A 27,915-nucleotide genomic window follows, 5' to 3' on the forward strand; every position below is an offset into this window, starting at 1 on the left:
ACACAGTCCACCAGTCACAAACACTGCCATACAAAGGACCCGATAAACATCTTGTTTTTTCTGTGCACTTCAAAATGCAAAGACGTGGCCTGCAAAGAGTGCAATGCCCATGTGCAACATTTGGCTAGAGGATGGTTTGGTAGATTGCATGTATGTTGGTCCTGACAAACAAATTCTAGGATACTTCTGCTTAAGCAGGCTGGTTGAGGATTGGCAGCCATTCAAAAACCACTTGCTGAAGGAACAATCTTCGTTACAGGTAGACTAACAAGATTGATATTTGGACAAACTACAGCCGTGCCAAGACAATAATGATACATCTAAACCCTGTGCAACAAGGATCTCTTTAATGAAGTATCTTTTGTTGCCAGCTACCATCATTCATCTACCAGAGGGACATGTAGCCATTAGAACTCTTCAGAAACAAATACTGAAGATTAAAGTGTAAAAAGAGAACAGGACTTTAGGTTTTATCCAACTATATTATTATAATAAGTACCATTAAGCTGGTACTTATGAAAACTGTATCATGTGTCTTAAAAGCTCCCATATTTAAATATTAGTGGCAAAGATTATATACCTTCTGCATTCAGATGCATTGTTTCCAGAGGTCCCATAAAAGCATACCGCATGCCTAAGCCATCAGACATCACCAGGTCCAGATCATCAGGAGATATCACTCCATCCTGTTATGGCAAAAATATAAACTATGAATTTTACAGAACTACATATTAAATTTCTTCTTCACTTTCCTCTTAGAGATGGAGGAATATTTTGGAAACAGAGGTGTACAGATAATGGTACACCCAATTTACTACATCCCTCAATACAAATTAAAAATGATACTAATCAGATCATTTAGATGCAGACTTGTTTTCTAATTGCACCAAACTGCTATATTTTATTAACATGAGCATTTTATTTAATATCGCTGGCTGGAACAAAGAAGGACAATCACTCTTAAATAGGCTTTTGAGCTGTAACCCATTCTGCAGCTACTGTCAACATTATGCTCCCAGATTATCAGGTGTTGGCAATAGCCAAAAGTGCCTTTAACCGGCTTTGGCTGTTTCACCAACTGCATAGTTTCTTAGATCAGATGAGTCAAAGCTATGGTTACACATGCACTGATAAGGTACTAACTGAACTATTGTAACTATCCTTGTATTGTTAAGTATTATCTTTCAAAAGATTCAGCTGGTAGGATTTGTGAACTGCTCACCCACACGTTTATAGAGGTGACTCTTTAATCCTCAGGAGTGGGTCATGGACAATAAGTTTTAAATTGGGCATTGGAAACTGGATATAAAGAATAAAATCCAAATCATACTAGGACAGCATTTCTTAATGTTTGTCACCCGTAGTACCACTTAGCATGGTCCAACTATTGGAAGTACCACCGGAAGTAACTTGAAATGATGTCATCACCAATTACTTCCAGACTAGGAGGTCAGACACTATATGACAAATACCAGTAAGAGGCTCAGGATGGATGGAAGGGCTTTACTGAGCATGCAAAAAGCGCATGCTGCAGCTCTTCCTGCTTAGATGAACTTCCTACTGCTGCTTGTCGTTTTGCATTGCTGGTCCTGCTGCCAAGTAGTGGGGATCTGTGGATCTCATAAGTACCAGTAGATACCACCTCAGGTACCACCAGCGGTATGAGTGCTACTGGTTGAGAAACACTGTACAGGTTGAGACTAATTATTTGTGTGGGTTCCCTTCCAAGCACTCACATGGATTAAAAGAAAAGCACTATAACAAATCAATTTAAAAAACAAAGTTTCTTTGCTCCAGTGATTGAAAAACAGCCTTGCTGACCTTTGTGATGTAAGATAAGAGTAATTAAGAAGACAATCCATCAGCACTTCACTCAGCCCCTCCCTTCACCAATGCAAAATGATCCCTTTCTTTCTTGCTGGAGGGAGGGGTTCGAAGGAGAGAGAGGGATTGATGGATTGTTAGCCTGCTGCCTGCCCTCTCTCTCTCTCTCTCTCTCTCTCTCTCTCTCATTAAGGAGGCTGTTGTTGAAGGACTGTTCAGTTTTTAAAACTGATTTTAAAGGGATGCATTTTGCCCCTTCTCCAGGGATCAGCACATTCTTTCTCATTTGCAGGGGCCATTCGTGTTGAGTCAAATCCTTGTATAAAATCCTTGTATAAAAAAATCAGTGTATAAATAGGCTGTACCAGAATGGGATGCTTTTAATTGGTCTACAACATCTAAAATAAAGGGCCAAACTGTCCCTAAATGAATTCCTGAAAGGGCTTTCCCAAAGAGTCAGCTCCTTTTTCAAGACACCACATGAGTCTGCTCATTTCTTGAGGTCATCATAGGTGGTCCCTTTGTGGCAGTCAGGGCCTCCAAGAGGAATTTTATCAGGGGGTAAAAAATTTCTTTTGGGCCCCTTTGCAAAGGGGGGGGGGTGAAACAGAGCAAGGGAGGGTGGTGATGGGTGAGCAGGATGGGGCAGGGAGGGACAAAGCATGGTAAGGGGAGGGTAGAGACAGCTGGAAAAGTCTTTGGAGCCCAGGCCTACCCACCCATGTGGCATCAATAGTGTCCCCAGCATCCCCAGTCATGGTAATGTCCCCAGCATCCCATACATGCAACAAATCTGAGTAAGGAAGATGTCAGACCCCAGGAAATTTCTGGGCCCCCTCCTTTGGCTCCTGGACCCCTCTTTTTGCCCTTGGCCTGGTTACAAATTACCCCCTTTATCCCCCTCTCCTAGGCCCTGGAGGCAGTCACCACCTTTTTGACATTAAGCTGGTGGCAACTGGTGACACAACCTTTTCTGTTGTGAACTCTGGCCTCCAGGACTGTCTCTCCCTCAAAATGGCCTTTCACAGAAGTCTGAAGGCTTTTTAATTTCACAGAGTTTTAAACTAGGATGGCACTGATTTTTACTGGCCACTTGCATTTAATTTTTTAATTGACTGTTTTTATTGTTGTCTTTTTATTATGTAAGCAGTCTTGAGCTCTTAGAAGGGTGGAAAGGCAGGATAGAGATCTTTTAAATAAATAAAAGGTGACTTGCTTCCCAACTTATGCAAGTCCAATATTACATAAGGCACCGTGATGAGGTAGACCTTCACTGGGCCAGAGACATCTTTGATGCAATTCAGATAAACCTTCTCACCCCTAAACACACATAACCAGTGGCGTCGCTAGGGGGTGTGGGCCGCACCAGGTGATGTGCCCGGGGGGGGGTGACATGCTAAAATTGCACCTTTACGAACTACCGCATCATGCCATACACCGTTGGATGCGGAATGACCAGCAGAACGCAATGCAGAAAACCCCATTGAGAAAGCGCCTTTTCTTCAAAAGTTATGACCAAAAAACTGGAAGGAAAAAATGCATGGAGCCCTATGGAAGGTGAAAGTGAGCCGTATCGTGCGTTTACTCATGAGTAGGCGCACTTGCCTTGGTGCATCAGAAAGGGCAGGCTGAGACGACTCCAAGGACATCAGAATGGTCCTGATCCAGTGAGTGCAGCCCTCAAAAAACACCTGAGAAGGAGGTTCCCACTCCCAGCTGCGAGTGTGTTCAGCTCTATGGGAAGGGAAAGGAAGCCACGTGGCTGCCTTTACTCGTGAGTAGGCAACCTTGCTTTGCTCCATCCAAAAGGGCAGACTGAGAGGACTCCAACATCAGAGTGGTCCTGATCCAATGAATGCAGCCCCAAAAACACCCAAGGAGGTCCCTCCCCCCCAGCTGCAAGTGTATGGAGCCCTATGGGAAGCTATGCAGCCTCACCTAGCGTTTACTCATGAGTAGGCATACATGCCTTGGCTAGTGGTCAGGTCAGGCAAAGAATGTGAGAACACCAGAATGGTCCCGATCCGATGGGACTGGAGTGCAACAAAAGCCCCAGAAGGCAGCCTTCCCCCCCCCCCACTAGAAAGGACCAACAAAGAGGCTTGAACTGGTAAGGGGAAAGTTTTCTGTTTTGCACCTGCAAAGCCCCACTGACTCTAATGGGACTTACTTCTGAGTAGACAGGCATAGGATTGGGCTCTCAGACTTGTAAAGCCAGGTGGGTCTTTGTACTGAAGTGCTTGAAATAGAAGGACTTTCAACTGGGCACTGGGGAGGGCTGAAGATCTCACTGATTCTTTTGGGGGGGGTTGTTATTGCAGGCAGACTACAGAGAAAATTCACTTGGTGGAACAGGATTGGCTCCCCCTTATTATTTTATTTTAATTTAACTATTTATAATTATTTATTTTAATTTGCTTGATGATGTCACTTCTGGCCATGACATCATTTCCAATGGGTCCTGGACAGACTGTCATTCTAAAAAGTGGGTCCCAGTGCTAAAACAAGAGAACTGCTGCAATAAGGTGTTAGTAAGTTGATGTGTGTGTGTGACTCCACAAGTTTTCAAAATAACTAAAATCAGAATTTGGAGGATTAATCCTATCATGTTATATATTAATCAATGCGTAATTTCACCCAGAATGCAATGAAACAAACCACATTGAAATATCTGTGTTCTATCAAAAGGTACTGCCAAAAAACCAGTGGGGGTGAGGCAATGGTACATCACCACGCCTACCGTCTGGGGTGCTGCCCCACCCACTGCACGGGGTGACGTGCAGGCACTGCACCCACGTGCACGGGGTGACATGAATCCTAGTGATGCCACTGCACATAACACTATCAATGGATAATTGTAAAAACAGGAGCACCATTTCTGCATAGAAAAATGTTAGTGCCACTTTTTACTTTGTATAAGAAAACTGATACTGCCACTGTACTTTGGAGGATCTTGGCTTTAACCACTTCAACCGCTGTATTTTTAACAGATTGGGCACTTCTCACTAGCGTGAGGATGTAGAATATGAAGATTATACTCACTGATCCAATAACCTACTCCAAGGTATAGTTAGAATAAGCTCATTACATTCAAACAACGTAACTGCCACACTCTGAACTAAAATCTGGTTATGTCACGTAGAAGTTGACTTGCGTGCCCTCAACACACCTAGGTTCCTGAGTTCATTACTAAGCAACTCTCCCACGTGGCAGGTAATGGGAGTGCTATTCAATGTTTAGTTACATCTACAGGGAAGATTTGCAAGGAAACCAGTACACCCTAAAAACAAGTTAGGACAAGCGCATCATCAGGTCTGTTTTACAGGTTATTGCACGTTTCTGTAAGGCACTTCTGAGCAACATATTTACAGAGCTGGTGTTTTTTACCTTTTTAAAAAAAAAAAAAGAAGAAAGAAAAATCTCCAATTGGAGTACATATTCTTAGCTCAGAAAGCCACATTCCATCATGTCACTTTCAATACCGTCTGTAGCATAAGAAAAAGAGGTCAAATTTCCAGCCAGTGTTCAAACTTAAGGAAACTGCAAAAGCTTGTTAATTCAGGTTTGCTAATATGGAATGTAAACCACAGCTGCCTTGATTCTGCATGGCCTCAGAATCATGAGCCATTCCTTTCACGATCCGTTGGCAGAGCAGGCCCATAACACTGAAAGAGGAAATTGCACTGGGAGGTCATAAGAACACAAAAAGAGCCCTGCAGGATCAGGCCAAATGCCCATCTAGTCCAGCTTCCTGTATCTCACAGTGGCCTATCAAAGGCATACAAGACAGTAAGACTCAATTTGCATCCTGGTGCCCTCTCCTGCATCTGGCATTCTGAAGTAGCCCACTTCTAAAATCAGGAGCTTGTCGTCCCCCCCTGAGTCCTCCCAAGTTCCCTGCTACTGCACTGAGTGTTAACTCCGCCAGGATGTCCCCTGGTTCTGGTGTTGTATGAGAGGGAAAAGAGCATCTTTCTATCCACTCCATCCCCTGCATAATTTTGTATGTCTTAATCATGTCCCCCCTCAAGTACCTCTTTTCTAGACTGAACAGCCTCAAACGCTGCAGCCTTTCCTCGTAGGGGAGGTGTCCCAGCCCAGTAATCATTTTGGCTGCTCTCTTCTGCACCTTTTCCATTTCCACTATATCCTTTTTGAGATGTGGTGACCAGAACACAACATAAAACACCAGGTGTGGCCTTACCATCAATTTGTACAACAGCATTATAATATTAGCCGTCTTATTTTCAAATACCTTTGCAATTCTGCACCTCCGGTGAAACAAGTAATACACATTCAGATGGCTGCATGGACTTACATAAGAACATAAGAACAGCCCCACTGGATCAGGCCATAGGCCCATCTAGTCCAGCTTCCTGTATCTCACAGCGGCCCACCAAATGCCCCAGGGAGCACACCAGATACAAGAGACCTCATCCTGGTGCCCTCCCTTGCATCTGGCATTCTGAAATAACCCATTTCTAAAATCAGGAGGTTGCGCTTACACATCATGGCTTGTACCCCATAATGGATTTTTCCTCCAGAAACTCGTCCAATCCCCTTTTAAAGGTGTCTAGGCTAGACGCCAGCACCACATCCTGTGGCAAGGAGTTCCACAGACCGACCACGCGCTGAGTAAAGAAATATTTTCTTTTGTCTGTCCTAACCCGCCCAACACTCAATTTTAGTGGATGTCCCCTGGTTCTGGTATTATGTGAGAGTGTAAAGAGCATCTCCCTATCCACTCTGTCCATCCCCTGCATAATTTTGTATGTCTCAATCATGTCCCCCCTCAAGCGTCTCTTTTCTAGGCTGAAGAGGCCCAAACGCCGTAGCCTTTCCTCATAAGGAAGGTGCCCCAGCCCCGTAATCATCTTAGTCACTCTCTTTTGCACCTTTTCCATTTACACTATGTCATTTTTGAGATGAGACGACCAGAACTGGACTCAATACTCCAGGTGTGGCCTTACCATCGATTTGTATAACGGCATTATAATACTAGCCGTTTTGTTCTCAATACCCTTCCTAATGATCCCAAGCATAGAATTGGCCTTCTTCACTGCCGCCGCACATTGGGTCAACACTTTCATCGACCTGTCCACCACCACTCCAAGATCTCTCTCCTGATCTGTCACAGACAGCTCAGAACCCATCAGCCTATATCTAAAGTTTTGATTTTTTGCCCCAATGTGCATGACTTTACACTTACTGACATTGAAGCACATCTGCCATTTTGCTGCCCATTCTGCCAGTCTGGAGAGATCCTTCTGGAGCTCCTCACAATCACTTCTGGTCTTCACCACTCGGAAAAGTTTGGTGTCATCTGCAAACTTTGCCACGTCACTCAACCCTATCTCCAGGTCATTTATGAAGAGGTTGAAAAGCACCGGTCCCAGGACAGATCCTTGGGGCACACCGCTTTTCACCTCTCTCCATTGTGAAAATTGCCCATTGACACCCACTCTCTGCTTCCTGGCCTCCAACCAGTTCTCAATCCATGAGAGGACCTGTCCTCTAATTCCCTGACTGTGGATTGACTGTACATGAGATTGAATCCATGTACATGGATTCTCATGACTGTACATGAGACTGAATCCAGAGGTGCCTTGTGTGAGAATGGCACAAGGCATGCACACACATTCTATTGACTGCTCCTCCCTTCTTTCCATGTTCCTCACTGTTCATGAAGATGCCCCAATCCTCAGGATGTCCTTGGAGGAGGGGTGCTGGTGCAGTAGCAGACAGGGGAAAAGCAAGCCCCATTGCATGAGTGGAATATTGCTTATAATTCTCAAGATCCAGGCCATCTCCTTGAGCTGATTATACACAGGGTGTCAAAAGAAAATGTACACACATTTTAATGAACTCTAATTCACACATACTTCATTGTAGAAAACCTGCAACACTCAAACATCAAACTTATGCTGATGGAGGTCTGCAGATCCCTTCAGCAATTAGGTCAGCTGTGTATAAACGCCAAAGGGGAACATTTTGAGCACCTGGTCTAATTCATTAACCAATTAATCAAACTGCATCAAGCAACTGCTTCTGTGTACACCATATGCGGTATATGTGCGAATTATGGGTCTGAGTTACAGCATAATAAAATGTGTGTACATTTTCTTGAGACACCCAGTATGTGCAAGATACAGAATTCCTTCTCACAGATCCAGTGTCAAGGACTGCTCAGAAGTGCGACATGGTACCTGCTTCAGGTTGTTTACAGTTTACAATGGACTATCCATCAGCAGCATTGGTCCTGTTTGCAGCAGACAGATATCCTCAAGAGAAAAATGTTATTGAATATCCACTTTGTGTATACGGAATATTAGCTTTATTTACTGGGGAAATTAATTAAAATAGTGTACCAGTGTCCGCTGGTAATTCTCCTCAGTCTCCTTGTGGCTTGCAGATATCAATCACACTAACTCAGTTCTGCTCCTGACCTCTTAATCACTCTTCAGATGAGCAATTTACACTATAATAAATGTATAGCTTTAGAAGCATTCTTGCCTGGCATCCAGATTCCTTTTCCTGCAGTAATGCCTGTGTTGTAGGGAATCACATTTTCCCAGAACTAAAACCACATAATTTTTTAATCACTGGCAAAATGCAATTCTCCTGTCGTCCAGCTTGTCTTCCTGTCTGGACAGCTTCCAGCTGGACAGGAGACATTCCTATACCAAGAATAGCAGAAAAAGGTTATGAAAGTATGATGAGCGGCTATCAAAAGAGCCTGATGTCATGCAACTACCTACATCCCTCTGCCATTTTATAACTTTAAAAAAAAACAAGCATGGAGGTCTGCAATGGCAGCACTAGACCACTCAATCCAGTCTCTCCCTCTGCTCTCTGAAGTGGAAGAAATAGTAGCATGGTTATTTTCCCATCACAAGGCCATCTGCCATATCAACAGGATAGTGCACTACACATGGGGATCAGGACTAGTGAGAAAATCAGGTTCTTTTAACAGCCTGAAGACACAGTGTATGCCATCTAGTAAGGGGACAAAAAGGTGTTATTAATGCTTTGAGAACAAGTTCTTTATAATAATGTATTGAGAAGAGGGTACAGGCAAATGGAATTATGAGTCTATTCAACTGTTTAAAAATTTTATATATTTAAATATATAAATTTATAAAATAATTTATTTTTTATATGTTTATAAAAATATAGTAAGAGTTTAAAAAAGACAGTGTCCCTGATCCATTTTCTTGCACCTATATTCTTCTAAAGACTTCAAGATGTCTCTTTTCTAGTAGAAAGAGACCCCCTTTAATACAATAAGACCTTCTCATTTACTTACATATCAGTTATCTTCTAGTTTAAATTTCACTTTCTCCTAGTAAGTTAGATTAGATGTTTCACTGGCACATGAAAATGCTGGCCTCCACTGCCAGCAGGGTGTCTGTGAAAGTCTGTTGTCAGAATCCTAATCAGCTCTTTACATGCTTACAGCATACAAATACAAACCTTGTGATTAATTCCTTCATGGACCAACCCTGCTCTCATTTTATCCAGTGAAACAGCAGAGGGGGAAACAGCTGCTGTCAGAATGGTGCTTTCCAAATATTTCTTTGAGGGCAAGAACATGAAGAAAGTAATAGTCCAGTAATACAACAGTCATTTCACAAGTTACAAAGCAGGGGTGAAGGAGGACACATGGGTGACTTGTGTTTTGTCTTCCACCATTTATACTAGAACTGCACCACTGAGACAGCTCAGGAGGAAGGGGATAGGCTGACAGGTGTCTCTGCCCCCCCAAAAGTGCCAGGAAGGAAAACTGCAGCATGCCCAGGTTCTAGTGACCAGGAGAGTCAGTAGGGTCTTTGCTCACTGTACAAGATCACTCCTGGTCTTGGCTCCCAAGCAGTGGTGTCGCTAGGGAAGTGCATGGATGCAGACTGCACCGGGTGACACCACTACTGGTCAAAAATTTTTAGATTTTGGTATTTTTGAATACCATCATGTTATACATCAATTAATACATAATTTCATGCAGGATGCAATGAAACAAATCACATCGAAATATCTCTATTCTATCATAGAGAAAGAACCAGACAGGGCAGGGCAATGGTAAATCACCATGTCCATCTCCCATGGTGTTGCCCCACCCACTGTATGGGAGGTCCATCACAGGGGTGAGACGCTGCCCTCCCACATCAGGTGATGCAAACCCTAGTGAGGCCACTGCTCTCAAGTCTGAATTTTTTGTTTCTGTGAGAAGATGTTACCCTGGCTGGAACCTGACTACCCACCCACCCACCCACTTTTGACTACATCATCTATCTACAGCCCTTTGGTACACAGTCTAGCTGCTCTGTAACCAATGGCCTGTTTGGTTAAGCAGTGATAGGAGAATCATTAGTGTACCTGTCACCTATGATTTCTCAGTTGATTCTTTGAAGCGATTCTGATGAACCCCACTAACATCAGTGCAATTCATGTCTGTTACCCAATAACAGAAGGACAATGGAGCAATAACGAGTCATAACTCATGGTTTACAAATAGATGGGTGAGCATCCAAAAAGAGAAAATCCAGTGAGTTATTCATTGCAATTGCTTGCTTCCAAATAAGACCACAAATGGCTGACTTCGTATCCCATCTATTACAACTCTAGGTCTCTAGCACCAATTCTCCAAAAATGCATGGTGAGTTTCAGCATAATTTATGCCCGAATGTGAACATCACAATATACAATCCAGATTAAAAAGTCAACTGCCCTCTCTCTTCCACTTAAGTGAGGATAGCCATCTTGGAAACAACTTGGTATTCACAGGTGTGTCTCTGAGCAGATGTTCCATGAAGTAACTTGTTTATGCAACCTAACCTTGATCAAAACAGCCTGCGCACTTCAATCAAAAGGCATGAGAGCCCAGACAACATGCAAAGTGGAAGTTAACTTTCACATGCCTAATTTACTGTCATTGCAATGGTGAAAATATATTAAAAAATAAAATAGATTTTGTGGAATGCCCTCCCCAGAGCAGCTTGCCTGGCACACTACGTTACCGTACTTCAGGTGCCAGGGAAAAACCTTTTCTTATTCTCCAGGCTTTTTAGAAAACCAATTTTTCTTAGTGCTATTTCAGTCATCACTTTTCCAGTTATTGTAAATACCATTCTTGTTTTTATTATGCTATGTACATTTTTTAAAGTAGGAAAAGTAGGAATTTCTTATCTGAGAATTCCAGTTCTAGGAAGGGAAGGATGGCATTCTTACTGCTGGGATGTCCCTCCTCCTGGAAGGTAGTTTGGACTCGACTGGGGTCGAGTAGTTTGGACTCGACAAGCAGGAAAAGACCTGATGCCCCCCTGCTTCTCAGCAGTGGCCTGGCCCTTGATTTGTGGCATGTCCACCACAAGGGTTGAGTATGGCGATACCTAGGCAACTGTAGGAGTAACTACAAACTAACAACAACCACCAACAACCCCAACAACCATGCAAAGAAATCCCGCTAGGGTTTTCTGCCCCCCTGCGGGGAGGCTGAGGTAGCAGTGAACCCCCCAAGCTGGAGAAGCGGCGGGGGGAATGCCATCCTTCCTTTCCCAGAACTGGAATTCTCAAGTAAGAAATTCCTACTTTCTCTGGGAAGGAAGGGCTGGGATTCCTACTGCTGGGATATACCAGAGCCAACCAGAAGGGTGGGCCAGTGAGGGATCGCTCACGGCCTCACCAACTGTTGCAACACCTTACACCCCATAGCGGCATCTGATGAAGCGGCTGTAGTTATCTGGTAGTGCTTGACGAAGGTGTGGACCGAAGACCACGTCACCGCCCTACAGATTTCAATGAGGGATGCGTACCCGTTGAACGCGCCGAGGTGGCAGCACTCCTGAGGGAGTGAGCCATGATCCCTTCTGGGGGAACTTCCCCTCTGGCCTGGTAGGCCAGCTGTATGCACGCTTTTAACCAGCGCACTAGCGAGCTGGCTGAGGCCTTGTGGCCTTGGTTGGAGCCCTTGTAGGTTACAAACAGGGACTCCGACTTCCTAAAGTCTCTAGTGTGCTTGGTGTAATAATGTAAGGCTCTACGCACGTCCAGAGTGTGCCATGCTTCTCCCTGGGGTGCACCAGCTTGGGGCAGAAGGATGGGAGAATCAGTTCCTGAGCCCTGTGAAAGAGAGAGTTGACCTTTGGGACAAAGGTCGGATCCAGGCGGAGTACCATCTGGTCCTTATGGAAAATGCACAGCTTAGGGTTGATGGACAAGGCCCCAAACTCAGAGATCCTCCTGGCTGAGGAAATCACCACTAGGAAGAGAACCTTGAAGGTGAGTTCCCTAATGGTAACTGAGGCCAGAGGCTTGAAGGGTGCCTGAGTGAGGGCCTCCAGAACCTTGTTCAGGTCCCAACTAGGGAACCTGTGTACTGTCGGGGGGTTCAGTAGTGCCACCCCCCTCAGGAACCTGCGGATGTGAGGATGGGATGACAGGTATTCCCCCGAGCCCGCTCCCAGGATGCTGCCGAGGGCCACCACCTGTCTCTTGAGTGTGGTGGTGGACAGACCCTTGTCCAGGCCCTCCTGCAGGAAGGCCAAGACGTGCTTTACCCCAACCATGACTGCCCTGACTCCCCCTAGCATCTGCCCATCTAATAAAGATGCACCAGGTGGACTAGTACACCTTCCTAGTGGAGGACTTGCGTGAGGCCAGCAAGGTGGCCGTGACCCTGTCAGAATACCCCAGCCTGACTAGCATGCTCCGCTCAACCTCCATGCTGTCAGATTGAAGAGATGTGGTTGAGGATGTATCATTGGGCCCTGGAGCAGGAGATTCTGCTGTAGCGGGAACGTCCAATGGTTCTGTGTTGACAGGCTTAGGAGCTCTGGGAACCACTGACGTCTGGGCCACTTGGGAGTGATCAGAATGACTTCTCCCTGGAGCTGCTTGATTCTGTTGAGGAGACGCTGGAGTAGCGGAACTGGTGGAAAGGCGTACAGAAGACCCTGAGGCCAGGGGCTGCTTAGAGTGTCTATGGCCTCTGCCCCCTCTTGTGAGACCCTTGCAAAGAATCTTTGGATTTGCGTGTTCTCTCTGGTGGCAAAGAGGTCCACGAGTGGGGTCCCGAATCTCTCTCTCACCAGGCTGAAGACCTGCGGGTTTAGCTGCCACTCTGTCTCCAGGATCCGTCATCTGCTTAGCCAATCTGCTACAGCATTGTCCACTCTGGCCACATGCTCTGCCCGAATGGCTACGAGATGGGCTTCAGCCCAAGTGATGATGGCTGCTGCCTCTTTGTGTAGGGCCATGAATCATAGGCCTCCTTGTTTGTTCCAGTAAGCCTTGGCAGTTACATTGTCCTCACTAGAACTTGCTGGCCTTGGATCAAGTGGGAGAATTTGCCCAGCGCCAGATGGATGGCTTTGAGTTCCAGCAGGTTGATGTGCATGCGGGACTCCTCCCTGGACCAGGCTCCCTGGGTGACTGCCCCCCCCCGGTGTGGGTTCCCCACCCCAGAAGGCTGGCGTCCGTGGTGATCACTGTCCACTCCAGGTTGCAGAGTGGGAAACCCTCTGCCAGTTTGGAGCGGCTCCTCCACCACGCCAACTCCTTCCTGACCCTGGAAGGAATGGAGGTCTTGTAGTGGATGTTTATCTCTTGCTGAAAGCACAGGAGGAATCTTTGGAGCGCCCTGGCATGGAAGTGTGCCCATGGTATAACATCCTGGCAAGACACCATCATGCCCAACAGCCTGGCTAGCGTCAACGCATCCTGTTGCTGTGTCGCGAGCAGCGTCTCCAGAAGTTGCCACATCTTCTTGCGCCTCTCCGGGGACCAAGAGACCCTGTACTCGGTAGTGTCCAGTAGCAGGCCCAGGTGCACCAACTGGTGGCTCGGTTGCAGGCAGTTCTTCTCCCTGTTGATCACGAACCCCGCTTTCTCAAGGGTGTCTATGGTGATCTGGATGTCCCTTAGGGCACGAGCCTTGGAGGGAGCTCGGATCAGGATGTCATCCAGGAAGGGGTACAGGAAAATCCCCTGGAGGCGTAAGTGAGCCACGAGGGCCACACGTGGGGCTGAGGTTAGGCCAAAAACAAGAACACGGAACTGTAGATGGCGTGATCCATAGCAGAAGTGCAGGAAGCAGCGATGGTCCAGGCATATGGCAATATGGATATAAGCATCTGAGAGATCCACAGAGTCCAGCATGTCCCCTTTCTCCTTCATAGTGAGCGCTGCCACTATGGACCTCCAGGTCTCCATCTTGAAACGGCGCTTCCAGAGGAACTGGTTCAGCCACTTGAGGTCGAGGATCGATCTCGTGCTGCCATTCTTCTTTGGGACCAGGAAGAAGGTGCAGTAGGCTCCCTTGCCCCTCTGTGCCGGCAGGACTGGCTCGACTGCTCCGATGTCCAGCAGGTGGTGAATCGCCACTCGCATGCGCTGGTGCTTCTCCTGTGCCTTGTACCGCAGCACCCTCCAGAAGCGGTTCCTGGGCTTGGTCTTGAACTCCAAAGAGTAGCCCCTGGTCACTACCTCCAGCACCCAGGCGTCTGTGGTGATTTTGCTCCAATATGCCTCAAAGTGCTGGAGGCCCCCCGACTGCGATCCGGCATCTTGTGGAGTGGGTGGGCTTGGCAGCCCTGTGGGAAGAGGTAGAAGAATCTCCTCCCGCGGGGGGGCAGGACTTAGGGAAGAATTTCAATTTGGCCCATTGGGGTTTGCGGGAGGCAGAGTCCCTGAAGGAGCCTCTAGGTCTGAATGCAGGGCATTGTGAGCAAAAGGGTCGGCCTGGCCTTGTTGACTTTCCTGCCTCCTTGTGTGTCAAGGGCAGCACCAAAGGGAACCACAGCCTTGGTGGTGGCCTTCGGGGATGGAGGAACTTGGAGCTGGGCCTGCGCGGCTCTGAAGCCTCACTTGTCTCGATTTTCCCTTCGTTACCTAAGTCCAAGATGCCTGCGGCCTTGACCAGTAGGCGTGGGTACAGGTCCAGAGGGAAAAGCTTGCCCCCACTTTCCTCTGGAGGCCCTTCGTCCTCACCGGTGAGCTCCCCCTCCTCCCGGGAGCCCTCAGACGGGTCGGGGGTGACTGACTCCCAGGGGTCCGAGGAGGCTGCCCTGCTGGATTCCCTGGTCCACTTGAGGTGGTTGGGCTTGTGTGACTCGCCCTCTTCACCCCTGGCCTTAAGCTGCTTGTGTGGGGGGGGGGCCTCCCTCTTGGGACAGGTGGAATCAGAGCTGGATGAGGATGGGCGGGTCATTTACACTTCCTCTTGCCCCCCCCCGAGGGCCTGGGGCTGCTGGCTTCCCCCAGGATCCATCGCACCATGTCCTCAATTTGGGCATGGGACAGCACAAACATCCCCCCCTGGACTGGCCCATACTGGCTTATGGTGGGGCCATGTTCCCCTAGGTTAACTACAGTGCCAGGTGGGTCCTGGTACTCCTCCCATCCTCCTTGGGGCTGTGACCCCAGGCGCAGCAGGTTCCCATCCTCCATGGGAGGGGCCTTGCAAAGCTGTAGGACTGGAAAAGGTGGGGGGGTCAGCTCAACCTGCCTGGGTACTCACCCTTCCTCCGCCATGCTTCCCCCTGCCTAGCGGGCCTGTCCCGTTGGGTAGGGTGGGTAGCCTGCGTGGGAGGTGCTGCCTGGGGGCGGCCTTCGCCGCAACCCCCTGGGGGGAGCCTGCCCTGCGATGATCCCGCTGTGGCGTTCCTGCTCCCCCCACGCTCGCCCACCGCTGCCGAAAAGGGGTGGCTGCGCTGTCCAGGGGCTTACCGGGTCCGCTGCTGCTGCCACTGGAGGTCTGTGGGGGGTCACGCCGGATGAGGGGGGACCCCACCGCCTGCTGCCGCCGCCGCTCCGCAGCCGCTTGGGGAGAGCGGCAACCGATGGGTGCTTCGCCGTCCTGGTGAGCCTCCTGTGGGATGTAACGTCTGCGGAGCGCTCTGCCGCTGGGCTGCACAGGCCTGAGTCCCTCCCACAGGGAAGGGGGAGAAGGCCCAAGATGGCGCCCACCATGTGGCTCTGGTGCTCCTGCTGGCTGCCCTGCTGGGAAGGGGCTGCTGCCAGCAGCATGGGTCCGTCACCGGCTCTGCGTGGGGGAGGGGGGCGGAAGCCTCCCATGCCACCTCAACCCACCATTCCTGCCCACTTGCAGTGAGGGGGGGAGGCAGCGCTGAGTCCCACCAGCAGGCAGGCTCTGAGCTGTTCAGAGCCTCGGAAGCAGTGGGGGAAGTTCAACCCCCCTGCTCCAGGGAAGGAAAAAATACAGGGAAGGAAAAAAGAAAAATACTGATGTTGTGCCAGAGCACGACAAAGGTCCGTCCTCATTCCTAGAAGGTAGGAATGAAACTGGAGAACACCATAGGTCGCCCCCAACATGGGAGGAGTATCCGTTCAGCGAGGTTCCGATCCTACCTTCAAGGAGGAGGGTCATCCCAGCAGTAGGAATGCCAACCCTTCCTTCCCAGAGAAGTGACATGCAGCAGAATCCTAACCTGCCCTGGAACAGGCAGGCCGACAGGCCTGAGTTGCATCCAAGGCAGGATTGGGGCTGAAAGCAGCTTAGGCCAGGGTAAGGGGAATTGCTTCTCCTTACCCCAGGTAAAAAAAAACAGTAGCTCCAATGGGGCTACTCAGAACTGTGCTACCTCTTGAGGTGGCACAAATCCGAGCAGCCCAACACTACCCCAGGCCGCCCAGGAACAGGCATAACTGCTGGATCCTGGCCCCATCGCCTGCTCCCTGTCCGCCCACCCCTAGGAACACCCGCTGCCTGCCCTCCCCCGAGCTTGGCTGACGCAACTTACCCCTTCCCCAGGGCCATTATCGGTATGGGGAGGCCGGCACATGTCTGTGCACCGGCCTAACCCCGGTCAGCACGAAAGTGCTTTATTGCACTTTTGCGACTATGATAGGCCAGCACAAGTCCATTGTGCCAGCCTATCTGCAGCTCAGGATTGTGTCCAAAAATGTCTTAAGCAAGCAAATAAGGCTGTATCCAAGTTAAGTGAATATTCATTAAGCACCATTGAAATCAATGAGACTGAAGTTAGCTGTGATAAACTTGTCTTCATTGATTTCCATGCTGCTTAATCATACTAATCTCCATTGGATATAACCTATGAACTCAAACAATGTCAAGACAAACATGTAGGATTGGACGAGGGATCACTGGGATGAAAGCCACTTTGTTTATAAATTATCCCACTTTTCCTGACTTGCCACTGATGACTCCCTTTCTAGAAGTGCAGAAGACTAACACCACTGCATTTCAACTCTGAAAATCCCAAAACAGAGGACTGGAAATTCATCATCTTGTCATGCTGGAAGGTCAGAGTTAGTGCTAGCAAATAAGTAGTAAATGTTGACGTGCTAACATGAGGTGATTATGAGATAGAAATTCAAACCAGCAGGAGGCAGATAAATTTGTCTCTATGGTCTTGTATCAAAGCTTGAGAGATGGGATTCAAAAAAGCTAAAGTTACTTCTGTTCAAAGGATTATTTTCATAAATGTTTCATGAGCAAAAAATGTTACAAGTTTGCCCAGAATATTCTGAATGCAACAGGAAATGAAGAGAAACATGAAAATCAATACTTCTCTTTCTGACCTTTTCACCTTATTCCTCTGGCTAAAATGAAAATGGCATTGTTTGAAAGAGTTCCTCATATTACATACAGGACAACTCTGTTTATTTCCCTTTTTCCAGAATTTACTAGAGCGTAAGCCATTCCTTCTAGTAAGGTCACTTGCCAACCTTGTTACTGGCACCATATGGGATCTTTTAGACACTGGTAAAAAATTAAGCGTACACTACAGTAGTCTATAGAAACTAGAAGTACGTGCAAGAGAGCTGAAGAAGAAAACCATACATACACCAACAAGTCTCCATGACTCGCTAATAATTGCATACTGGAGTCGGTTCAGAGCAAACCCATCTATCTCTTTTGTCAGTTTAACTGGGGATTGTCCAATCTTCTTCATCAGAGCATATGTTATGTCCACCGTAGAAGGGTCTGTTTGCGGGTGAGGAACCAATTCAACCAGAGGCACATAGTATGGTGGGTTTACCTGGACACAATTCGTTTTCAGAAAAAGAAAGGATGAGAAGATGTCAGTGAACACATATAACAGGTAACCAAGGAAAGAGCCTGCCCTCATGGCCAAGGACAGAGTAGACTTTGCTTTTGGTTTGAAGTATGTCTTAATCCTTTGCTACACACAAACCTAAGAAACTGTTATTTAAATCACATTTAGGGAACATACAGTTTGATCCAGATTTGCTTTACCTGGTTGTGGTATGAATAAATCATAGTTCCCCATAGCTGTTCATAATATCAACCTGTGGTTTACCTCAAACTAGAAGCAGAATTTTTCACTTTCTACTTTTTGCATATGAAAGATGCAGCTGAAAACTATGGGAAGTATTATGTTTGAACTCATTCATAGTTCTGATCAGTGATTTCAGTGTAAGACCTGAGGCACTGTGGAACTGAGGCAAGGCTTAATAATAATAAAATAATAATAATAAACTTTATTTATACCCCGCCCTTCTCCCCAAAGGGATCCAGGGCGGCTTACAACAGGTTAAAAACAGATTAAAACATAATATTAAAAAACAGATAAAAACATTAACATTAACAAATATCATAAAAAGGGTAATCAGATAAAAAATCAGGTAAAAGGAGCATACAGCAGCAGATCATAGGAATCAGGCCTGTAAAAAATACTAAGAGATGTAGAAAACATGTTAAAAAGATGTTTAAAAGGCCATGAACTCAGAAGGCTTGTTTAAACAGAAGGGTCTTCAGGCCCCACCGAAAAGTCTCAAGAGAGGGAGCCATTCTTAAGTCAAGGGGAAGGGAGTTCCATAACGTTGGTGCCACTACTGAGAAGGCCCTATTTCTTGCCGCCGCCCCCCCGTACCTCCCTAGGCGGTGGCACTTGTAAAAAGGCCTTCTCTGATGACCTAAGAGGACGAGCCGGATTGTACGAAAGTAGGCAGTCCCTAAGATACCCTGGCCCAGAGCAGTAAAGGGCTTTAAAGGTCAAAACCAGCACCTTGAATTGGGCCCAGAAACGAATGGGCAGCCAATGTAGCCCCTGGAGAAGCGGACTGACAGAGTCAAACCGCCTAGCTCCAGTGACCACATGGGCTGCACTAATTGCAGTTTCCAAACTGTCTTCAGGGGCAGCCCCACATAAAGCGTGTTACAATAATCTAACCTCGATGTCACCGTGGCATGGATTACCATGGCCAGGTCTCACGATCCAAGTACGGCCGCAGCTGGCGCACCAGCCGAAGCTGAGCGAAGGCCCCCCTAGCCACAGCTGCCACCTGGGAATCCAGGAGCAGCTGCGAGTCCAGGCAGACCCCAAGCTGCGGACCTGCTCCTTCAAAGGGAGTGCAACCCCATTCAGGGCAAGCCGATAGTCCAGCACCTGCATCGAGGATTTCCAAACCAGGAGAGCCTCTGTCTTATCTGGATTTAATTTCAGCTTGTGACTTCCCCAGGTGATATGGAATGCATAGTGATATACTTCTTCCTTTTCTTTTTTTCCCCCCATGCCCAGTCTTGGCATTGGATTGGAAAGGTATTGCCTTTTACTTTCCAATTAATTAAGATCAACTGGCTATATACCCCTGAGAGAGGTGGGATATATACCGCCACCAACTTTCACATATGTAGTACAACTCTCCTGCATTATGAGTCATGATTCAATGGGAGGGGTCACTTTTGGTAAGTACTTCAACATGCCATTCTCTTGAAAAGTATACACATAAATGTGTAAGATTTTCATGAAACACGGATGTTTTCAACAAGCTAAATCCCTCTCCAACCTGAGGTTTAAGAATAGCAAATTCAAATACTTACAGGATGTGCCACTAGACACTGTTTAACATGCTTCAGTCCAGTGAACAACTTTGTAGGTAAAAGGCAGGATGTGGAGCTACTCAGAATGACATCATTAGATACTATATTATCCAACTCGCCAAAAATTTTCTTTTTCAGTTCTAGGTTCTCAGGTGTGCACTCCTGGAATATAAAATAAATATTTAAAATGTGATGGAACCCTTTAACTAATACCAATTTCCTCTCATGTATTTATTTTTCCAAAACAGTTTGTGAAACTAGCAAAGAAAGAGCTAGCAGTGCTTTCTTTGTGGGCAAGAAAGATGGTGGAAGAAGAGCAACTTATTGATTCAAAAAACAACAACTACAAACACACTATAAATAATAAAACAGAGTACACTTCAGTGTACTGGAGATGTATGAAGATACAGTGGCGTCGCTAGGGGGCTGCGGATGGTGCGGGCCGCACCGGGTGACGCGCACGGGGGGGTGACACGCTAAAATCATGGTGGTTAGGAGTAACCCCATCATATTACATACCGTTGGATGCGGAATTTCGAGCAGAACGCAATGCATAAGAACATAAGAACAGCCCCACTGGATCAGGCCATAGGCCCATCTAGTCCAGCTTCCTGTATCTCACAGCAGCCCACCAAATGCCCCAGGGAGCACACCAGATAACAAGAGACCTCATCCTGGTGCCCTCCCTTGCATCTGGCATTCTGACATAACCCATTTCTAAAATCAGGAGGTTGCACATACACATCATGGCTTGTAACCCATAATGGATTTTTCCTCCAGAAACTTGTCCAATCCCCTTTTAAAGGCATCCAGGCCAGATGCCATCACCACATCCTGCGGCAAGGAGTTCCACAGACTGACCACATGCTGAGTAAAGAAATATTTTCTTTTGTCTGTCCTAACCCTCCCAACACTCAATTTTAGTGGATATCCCCTGGTTCTGGTGTTATGCAAGAGTGTAAAGAGCATCTCTCTATCCACTTTATCTTTCCCATGTATAATTTTGTATGCCTCAATCATGTACCCCCTCTTCAAAAAACCAGAGTGAAATATCTCCTATCAAAAGTTATGGCCAAAAAACTGGAGAACAAAAAATGCATAGATCCCTATGGAAAGTGAGCTATATCGTGTGTTTACTCGCAAGTAAATGAACTTGCCTTAGTCCATCGGAAAGGGCAGGCTGTGAGGAATCCAATGACACCAGAATGGTCCTGATCTAATGAATGCAGCCCCCCAAAACACCTGAGAAGAAGTCCCTCCCTCCAAGCAGGTGAATGTATTGAGCCCTATGGAAAGCAAAACGAAGTCTCACAGTTGCGTTTACTCACGAGTAAGCAAACGTGCCTTGGCTGGTATGGAAGATCAGGTAAAGGAGAGTGCAAGGCTACTAGAATGGTCCTGATCCTATGTACCTGCAGCTAAACAAGTGCTCCAGAAGGCAGCCTTCCCCCTCCCCCACTAAAAAGGATCAAAGCAGAGGCTTCAGCTGATAAACTTTTTTGAGACCTGCAAAGCCAGGTGGATCCTGACAGTGATCTGGTTTAAACAGAAGTTCTTATATTGAACTGGGCACTGGGTAGGGCTGAAAACCTTCCTGATTTGGGGGGGGGGAACATTGTAGGCAGACTACAGAGGAAATTCACTTGGTGGAACAGGATTGGCTTCTGCTTATTTAATTATTTGTTTTACTTTAATTTATACTTATTTATTTTAACTTGCCTGATGATGTCGCTTCCACCATGACATCACTTCTGGTGGGTCTTGGACAGACTGTCATTCTAGCACATGTCCCAGTGCTAAAAGTTTGAGAACTGCGGCAATAAGGTATTAGTAAGCTGACACCCTGGGGTGTGTGTGACACCACTAGTGACCAAAATCACTAAAATCACATTTTGGAGGAATAATACTATCGTGTTATATATCAATCAATGTGTAATTTCATGCAGAATGCAATGAAACAAACCAAATTGACCAAATTATCTGTGTTCTATCAAAAGGTACAGCCAAAAAACCAGTGGGGGTGGGGCAATGGTACATCACCACGCCCACCACCTGGGTTGTTGCCCCGCCCACTGCATGGGGGGTGATGTGCTGGCATCCTGCACCGGGTGATGCGAACCCTAGTGACGTCACTGTGAAGACATGGTGGGGATAGGCCCTAGCTCAATAGTAAAGAATATGCTTTGCATGTGGAAGGTCACAGGGTTAAATTTAGATGGATCCTTGTGAATTTCACAGGGAATTCCCATCCCCCATTCCACAATCAAATCAACTGCCCAAATCCTATTTCATGAATACCTTTTCTCAGAAGTAACCTGTATCAGTGGCTTCCTTCTAGACAAAGTGCTTGGGCTACTGTACAACCCTACAGACTAGTAGTATTATTCATAGGATGAACCAAACTGCATAAACCGCATATTGTATTTCCTTGGGTGCCTGTCAGGGAGAAAGGCAGGAAATAACCTATGGAACTACAGGATTTACTACACAAGAATAACAGCTGCCTAAACATAAATAGCTTAACAATAGAAAGTTGTGCTAGTATCAGAGATCTATAGAGTGTAAGTTCACATCTACTATGCTGAACTTGTGGAAAGCGTCATAACAGGTAAAAAAAGTATAAAGAGGTCTGTGTAGTGGTATATATCACAGCAATATAGAGATAACGGTTAACTGCTTCCAACTATGTAGGCAGCCATGTTTACATATTTAGATGCTCAAGTGGTCATGTAATATCTCAACTCATTTATTGTTACTCCTTTTCCCTTTTATCCAATGTCCTATACTCACAAATTATACTTTGATTGGAATATCAATTTTTGTTGCCACATTCTTTTGCTTACGCAAATACTGTCTGAGCATAATACATCCCATACTAGGTCAGTAATTTTTCAGTTTCCAGTAACTGGCGTGCTGTTTAAAGTTTGCTATCTAAAAGCTTTCATTAGTCAGTCATACAGATCAATTTCTTAAACCTTGAAAACCTAGTTGAAAGCCATTTCTACATTAGGACCCATGTATAGGAAGCTAAACAAATACATTTTCACCTGCCTCATCTCTTGTCTACATTTTAAATAAAATTATAAAAATATACAATGGTACTATTGCAGCATTTTTCAATGTTTGTCCTCTTCTGTACCATGTCACAATGTCCACCTATTGGAAGTATCATCAGAATTAACTAGCAATTATGTCATGGCCAGTTACTTCCAGATTGGGAGGCCAGATGCAACTTGACAAACACCAATAAGAGGCTCAGGGCAAACAGGAGGGATTTTCAAGCATGTGAAAGTGCATGCTGGAGCTCTGCCTGCCGAGAGGCCTACCACTGCTTGTCTCATTGTGTTGCTCACTGCTAGGTGGCAGGAGTCTGGGGGTCCTGTGGGTACCACCACACACTGCCTCAAGTACCACTGGTTGAGAAACACTGGATTATTGCATTTTGTTTTTGTACTTTTAAATTCTGTCCTGTGATTTAACAAATTGTTCATTAGTTCAGGTGTATTTGAACTACAGTATAAACATATAATAGGCATTGTGATTACCATTTTAAAATGAATACAGGAGAAAACCCATTTCTATTTTAGCATTTAATGGAATTTTACTAAGTTTAAAGTCATGCAACTACTGCAGTTCAAAGCAATAAACAGGGATGTTCTGGAACAGCACAGCCAAACAAAATGCACCCCCTTATTGGTGCAAAACAATACTCTGTTCGTAATTCCTAGATCAGTTCAGTTTGCATGGTGGTTACATTTAAATACTTTCCTTTAGCAAAATCACAACGAAGAACTCTGTAGATACTTGTTCAAACAAATAAAAGAGCAGCACTGAATAGCTTTATTGTGAGATTCTCCACCTGAAACCCAAAGCTTTCTTTCAGATCAGAAGATAATGACAGAGAGGTGAAGCCCAACACTCTTAGAAACTCAAACCTACAATGATTATGCAAGGGCTCTGAAGGGACAATTTGCCGAGGACTTCTTTGATAGTGGCACAATTGTATTCAATTTGTTGGACGGGTGCAATAAAAATTTCTATCCTTGTCAAGTATGCATTTATTTTCTTAGAATCCCTGAAGAACAAAGGGAAAATCAGCTATTAATCACAGGCTTCATCATTTGCTACCAACTACAAAGCCTGTAGAAATTCCGAAGTTATTCAATTTACCCTGAGAAAAAGGAGATCAAGCACGAAATGGATAGGGGACCGTACAGAAAGCCAGTTCAAGACAGTCAAGAGTCCGCTTGAGTGCATTTTAAAGGACACTGTATATTCCTGAGCCCATTTCTGTTTTAGGGACAATCATACTTCTCATTTGCACCAAAACAGTAATCCCTTATTCCAAAGCTCTAACACTTGAATAAGGCTACTGTAACCTGACTTTCAGCTTAACTGAACCCTGTCACCACATCCCTTGTAAAAACCCGATTAGGACATGCCAATTTGTTGGTTTGCAAAAACAACTCACTGTTGAGAGCTCCCCTTTACTCTCACTGTTGAGAGTAAAGCACTTGTTTTTACATTGCAGCTCTACCATCTGAAAGTTTAGAATGCAAATGCAGGCAATTCACAGAATCAAATGAAAGGCAAGGCTTCAAAGGTGACTATTAATTTCACTGGCTCCTATAGCAGTAAAATGTCAATAATCACATCTAGTCCTGTCCTTGGAGATAGCAGAAGAAACACAGAGTCAAGGATTAAGAAACTCCATCTGGGAATCTCCCAGTCGTTGGAAGGACTCTATGTACACGTGCAGTGGTATAATGTTTGGAACCTGTCAGGATACTAGTCTGGTAACCCAATACTATTGGAGACTTGTTCAATACAAGCAATTTTAAAACTGTATGTATATAAATAGATACAAAGCAGATGTTATAATTTCATTATCGAAATCAGTTATTTTCAACCACATTGGTGTGACTGGTCTGCAAGTGTGCTACAGGAGTCTAGGGGAAGGCCATATATTACTAGGGCCATTGGGGGATGTGAGCCCCTGGCTGACAGCGCGGTGTGCCTTTTCAAAATCAGATGGTGTACTTTGACAATTCAAGCACTTTCTCAGTCGCTGTGCAAAGAAAAAGATTGAAAAGCACTGATCTAAACACTCAAGGGTAGACAAGCCTGCATTTGAAAAATGCAGATCTGAAATGTAATCCCTTGGAATAATTTTAAATAATTCTATTTATTACAGTTCTTGTTGCAGACTACAATTTATAGATCTGAAAGTCGTAATTTATCTCTTCTGATTTTCAGAACTGAACATATAATTTATAACTTCAGCATATCTATAAACCAGTCTTGGTTTATTTGTCCAATAATGAGCTCAATCTCACCCACCTGAGCAATCATTTCTGGGGCTGGGAAATAAACACCAGGCCTAGGCCTCCCCAGTATGCAGGAGAAGCAGTTCAGGAGCTTTATGACATGTAGCCTCTGCTCTCTCTTGCTGGCATGACAGGACAAAAGAGACCAGTCAGGAGAAATACAGGATGGAACATCCAGCTGTGTCACTCTTGGCTTTCTTATTTAAATTTATTTGGATTTGAACTGTAAGCCACTTTGGGCACCCTGAATAAAGAAACGGTACAATTAGTGCATGTTTTTATACTGCCCCTCCTCCAAGGAGCTCAGGGTGGCATACAGAGTTCCTCCTTTCCTTTTGTCCTCACAACAACTTGGTGAGGATAAGAGATAATGACTATAAAGTCACCCAGGAAGCTTCACGGTGAGCAGGGACTTGAACCTGGATCTTTCAGTCCAAGACCAACTCCTGAAACGTTACAGCATCTTGGTTTTATACTCCATACTGGTTTTTAAATTCTGTGTTGTATACCAAATTCTTCGGTTGTGTGTCTTCGTCATCCACGTCTACTTCTCAAATGGCACTGAAAGTGTATTGAACAAACACTGTGCTTTCAGTCAGAACTGGGACTCTGAACTGATCTCCTGTATCTGGCCAAAAAAGAAAACCAGGATACTCATCCTCAATTCTTCACAAGCTGCTACCCGTTAGAACAGCGGTTCTCAAACTTTTGGCATCGGGACCCACTTTTTAGAATGAGAATCTGTCAGGACCCACCAGAAGTGATGTCATGACTGGAAGTGACATTATCAAGCAAGAAAATTTTTAACAATCCTAGGCTGCAATCCTACCCACACTTCCCAGGAGTAAGTCCTATTTACTATCATATACATGATACTATCTACTATTTACTATCATTATCATATAAAGTATATACATAGCAGCCTGTTAAGAGTACAGATCTGTAACATTTCCCCAAATGCAGTCACATACCATGGTAGCATCAAGTCTAATATATTAAAGTCTTGGTTATAAAGACTTATTGGTTATTGGTTATAAAGTCTAATGTATTAAAGTTTTGGTTCAAGACTCTGCAGCTGCAGCCAAGCACCACTGGTCCCAATACCACGCAGGAGCACCTTTCCTGCCCTTCTCCCTTCATCCCAGCCAACCTTCTCTTTACTGGAAAATACAGTTAGCTCCTTCTCTCTTCTGCCTTTCCTTCCTCCACTTTCCAAATGTTTCTCTTTCTCAGAGTCTCCCTGCTCCTTCTCTTCCTTCTACCCTCCCTCCTCCCTACCATACTCCTCAGCCCTCCTTCCTCTGCTACAATCTACTGGCCATCATCTTTGGTCTTACAAGACCTCAGAACAGCACTGGAGACCTCCAAACCTTGATCATGCAGAGCTCTGCAGCCACATTATGAAGAGGTTCCGCAGGTCATATTCAGTCAACAGGACTTATGTTTTACATCCCTGCTCTCAACATTATGGGCCATGCTCAGAGGACATAATGTTGGAGGGAAGAGACTGCAGAAGGAGCACTCATCACTTCTACAAGGATCAAAGCATTAAACAGCATAGATGCCACTCAAGTTCACTAGATTCAGGCCTGGAAATTAGCTTCAGGGCAAGGTGTGGAAGTTCAGTAATGTTCTGCTCAGAGGAGGGCCAACTTTAGAAGACTCTTCTCCAATTCAAACTAAAATCTAATTAGCTTATGTGGGCCATATAAGTTCCCACAAAGGGATGAGAATGGGCACAAAAAATGAGCATTTGATATTGCGGGGGGGAGCAAACAGTCAAGGCATATCCTGTGCAGCTATCAATATAAAGATGCAAGCATAGGTGGTAGGGCTGCCTGAGGGGAATGTGGTTTATGAAGAGCTCACATTGACCAGGCTTGCATAAGTAATTAAACATATTATTTTCTTTACATCAGAAAGTATTTCTTCAGAATACAAGGCAAGTGTGAACCTGTATTCACTTCTATTTGGGGCCATTCTGAGTGTGTTATGCATATAATTTCAATGGACAAGAGTATAAGCCATGACAGGTTATACAGCTATAAAATTTAGAGACGAAAAACACGTGCTTTTTTAAAAGAAGGAAATAAAGAGTTATAAGAGGGAAACTACAGAGTTCATTTTCAAGGGCAACATAATCTCATAACATGTTGTAAAAAGAGTGCTTGAAGAATGGCAGCAAAACAAATTTAACAAGCAGGAAAGTTCTTTAAGATGCATGTAGGAAAAACGGGGTGCTAGGAAAACGAATAGTTTATCAGGCCTGTTGTATAAACAAAATATCAGAATGTATTTCTACAATATGGCAAGCAAGTGGCAGCAGGAATAGCTGACAAACTGGCTATCAAACAGAGGCATGTAAAATTAACAAGGACATGAAATGCTTGAAATCTTCATGCAACCCATTTTATGACAGGTTGGGGCTGGAACCATAGACAAGTGTAAAGACACCTGCTTGGTGTGCAAAAGGTCCCAGGTTCAACCCCTCCCATCTCCAGACAGGGCTAGGAAAGACCTCATATGCTCAGCATCATATGTTTAAATCACACCACGTGAGTTAAAATAGAATGAGGCCCTAGCTCTCCCACCAATCCCCCAGGAACTCCTGCAGCTTTGAGCAGAAGGGGAGTCAGAGTGGAGACCTTGCAATGAACAGGAAGGAGGCACTTGTACCCTACCCACTGCAGGCAGGAAGACCTAAATGAAGACCTTCAGGATAGAGAAATAGGAAGCTATGATCCCTGTATTCTGCCTATCCCAGTATCACTTCATCCAGACTACTGTATGCTTATACAAACTGAGGACAGCAAGGGGGCCCTTGTAGGAAAAGGAAAGAAACTCCTCTTTCCCAACAGCTCTATAGGATTTCAGATGCAGTTTTACATGCCATTTCAATCAATTGTGGCCATGATGTGAAGTGTTTCAATTTTTAACTGA

The 27,915-nt window shown here is 45.5% G+C and overlaps 1 protein-coding gene across 1 annotated transcript in view; it reads right to left on the bottom strand.

Annotated features, from left to right (window-relative positions):
• Positions 1 to 27,915, bottom strand: part of CRYL1 (crystallin lambda 1) — a 59,328-nt gene that overhangs the window by 12,131 nt on the left and 19,282 nt on the right. The window contains exons 4-6 of the mRNA XM_066622021.1: positions 19,649 to 19,810; positions 17,649 to 17,843; positions 581 to 686 (exon numbers count right to left, since the gene is read on the bottom strand). Of these exons, the coding sequence (XP_066478118.1) occupies positions 581 to 686; positions 17,649 to 17,843; positions 19,649 to 19,810 (463 nt within the window). The remainder of the gene's footprint in view (positions 1 to 580; positions 687 to 17,648; positions 17,844 to 19,648; positions 19,811 to 27,915) is intronic.

This window comes from Tiliqua scincoides, chromosome 3 (assembly GCF_035046505.1).
Source record: "Tiliqua scincoides isolate rTilSci1 chromosome 3, rTilSci1.hap2, whole genome shotgun sequence".
Taxonomy (NCBI): Eukaryota; Metazoa; Chordata; class Lepidosauria; order Squamata; family Scincidae; genus Tiliqua; species Tiliqua scincoides.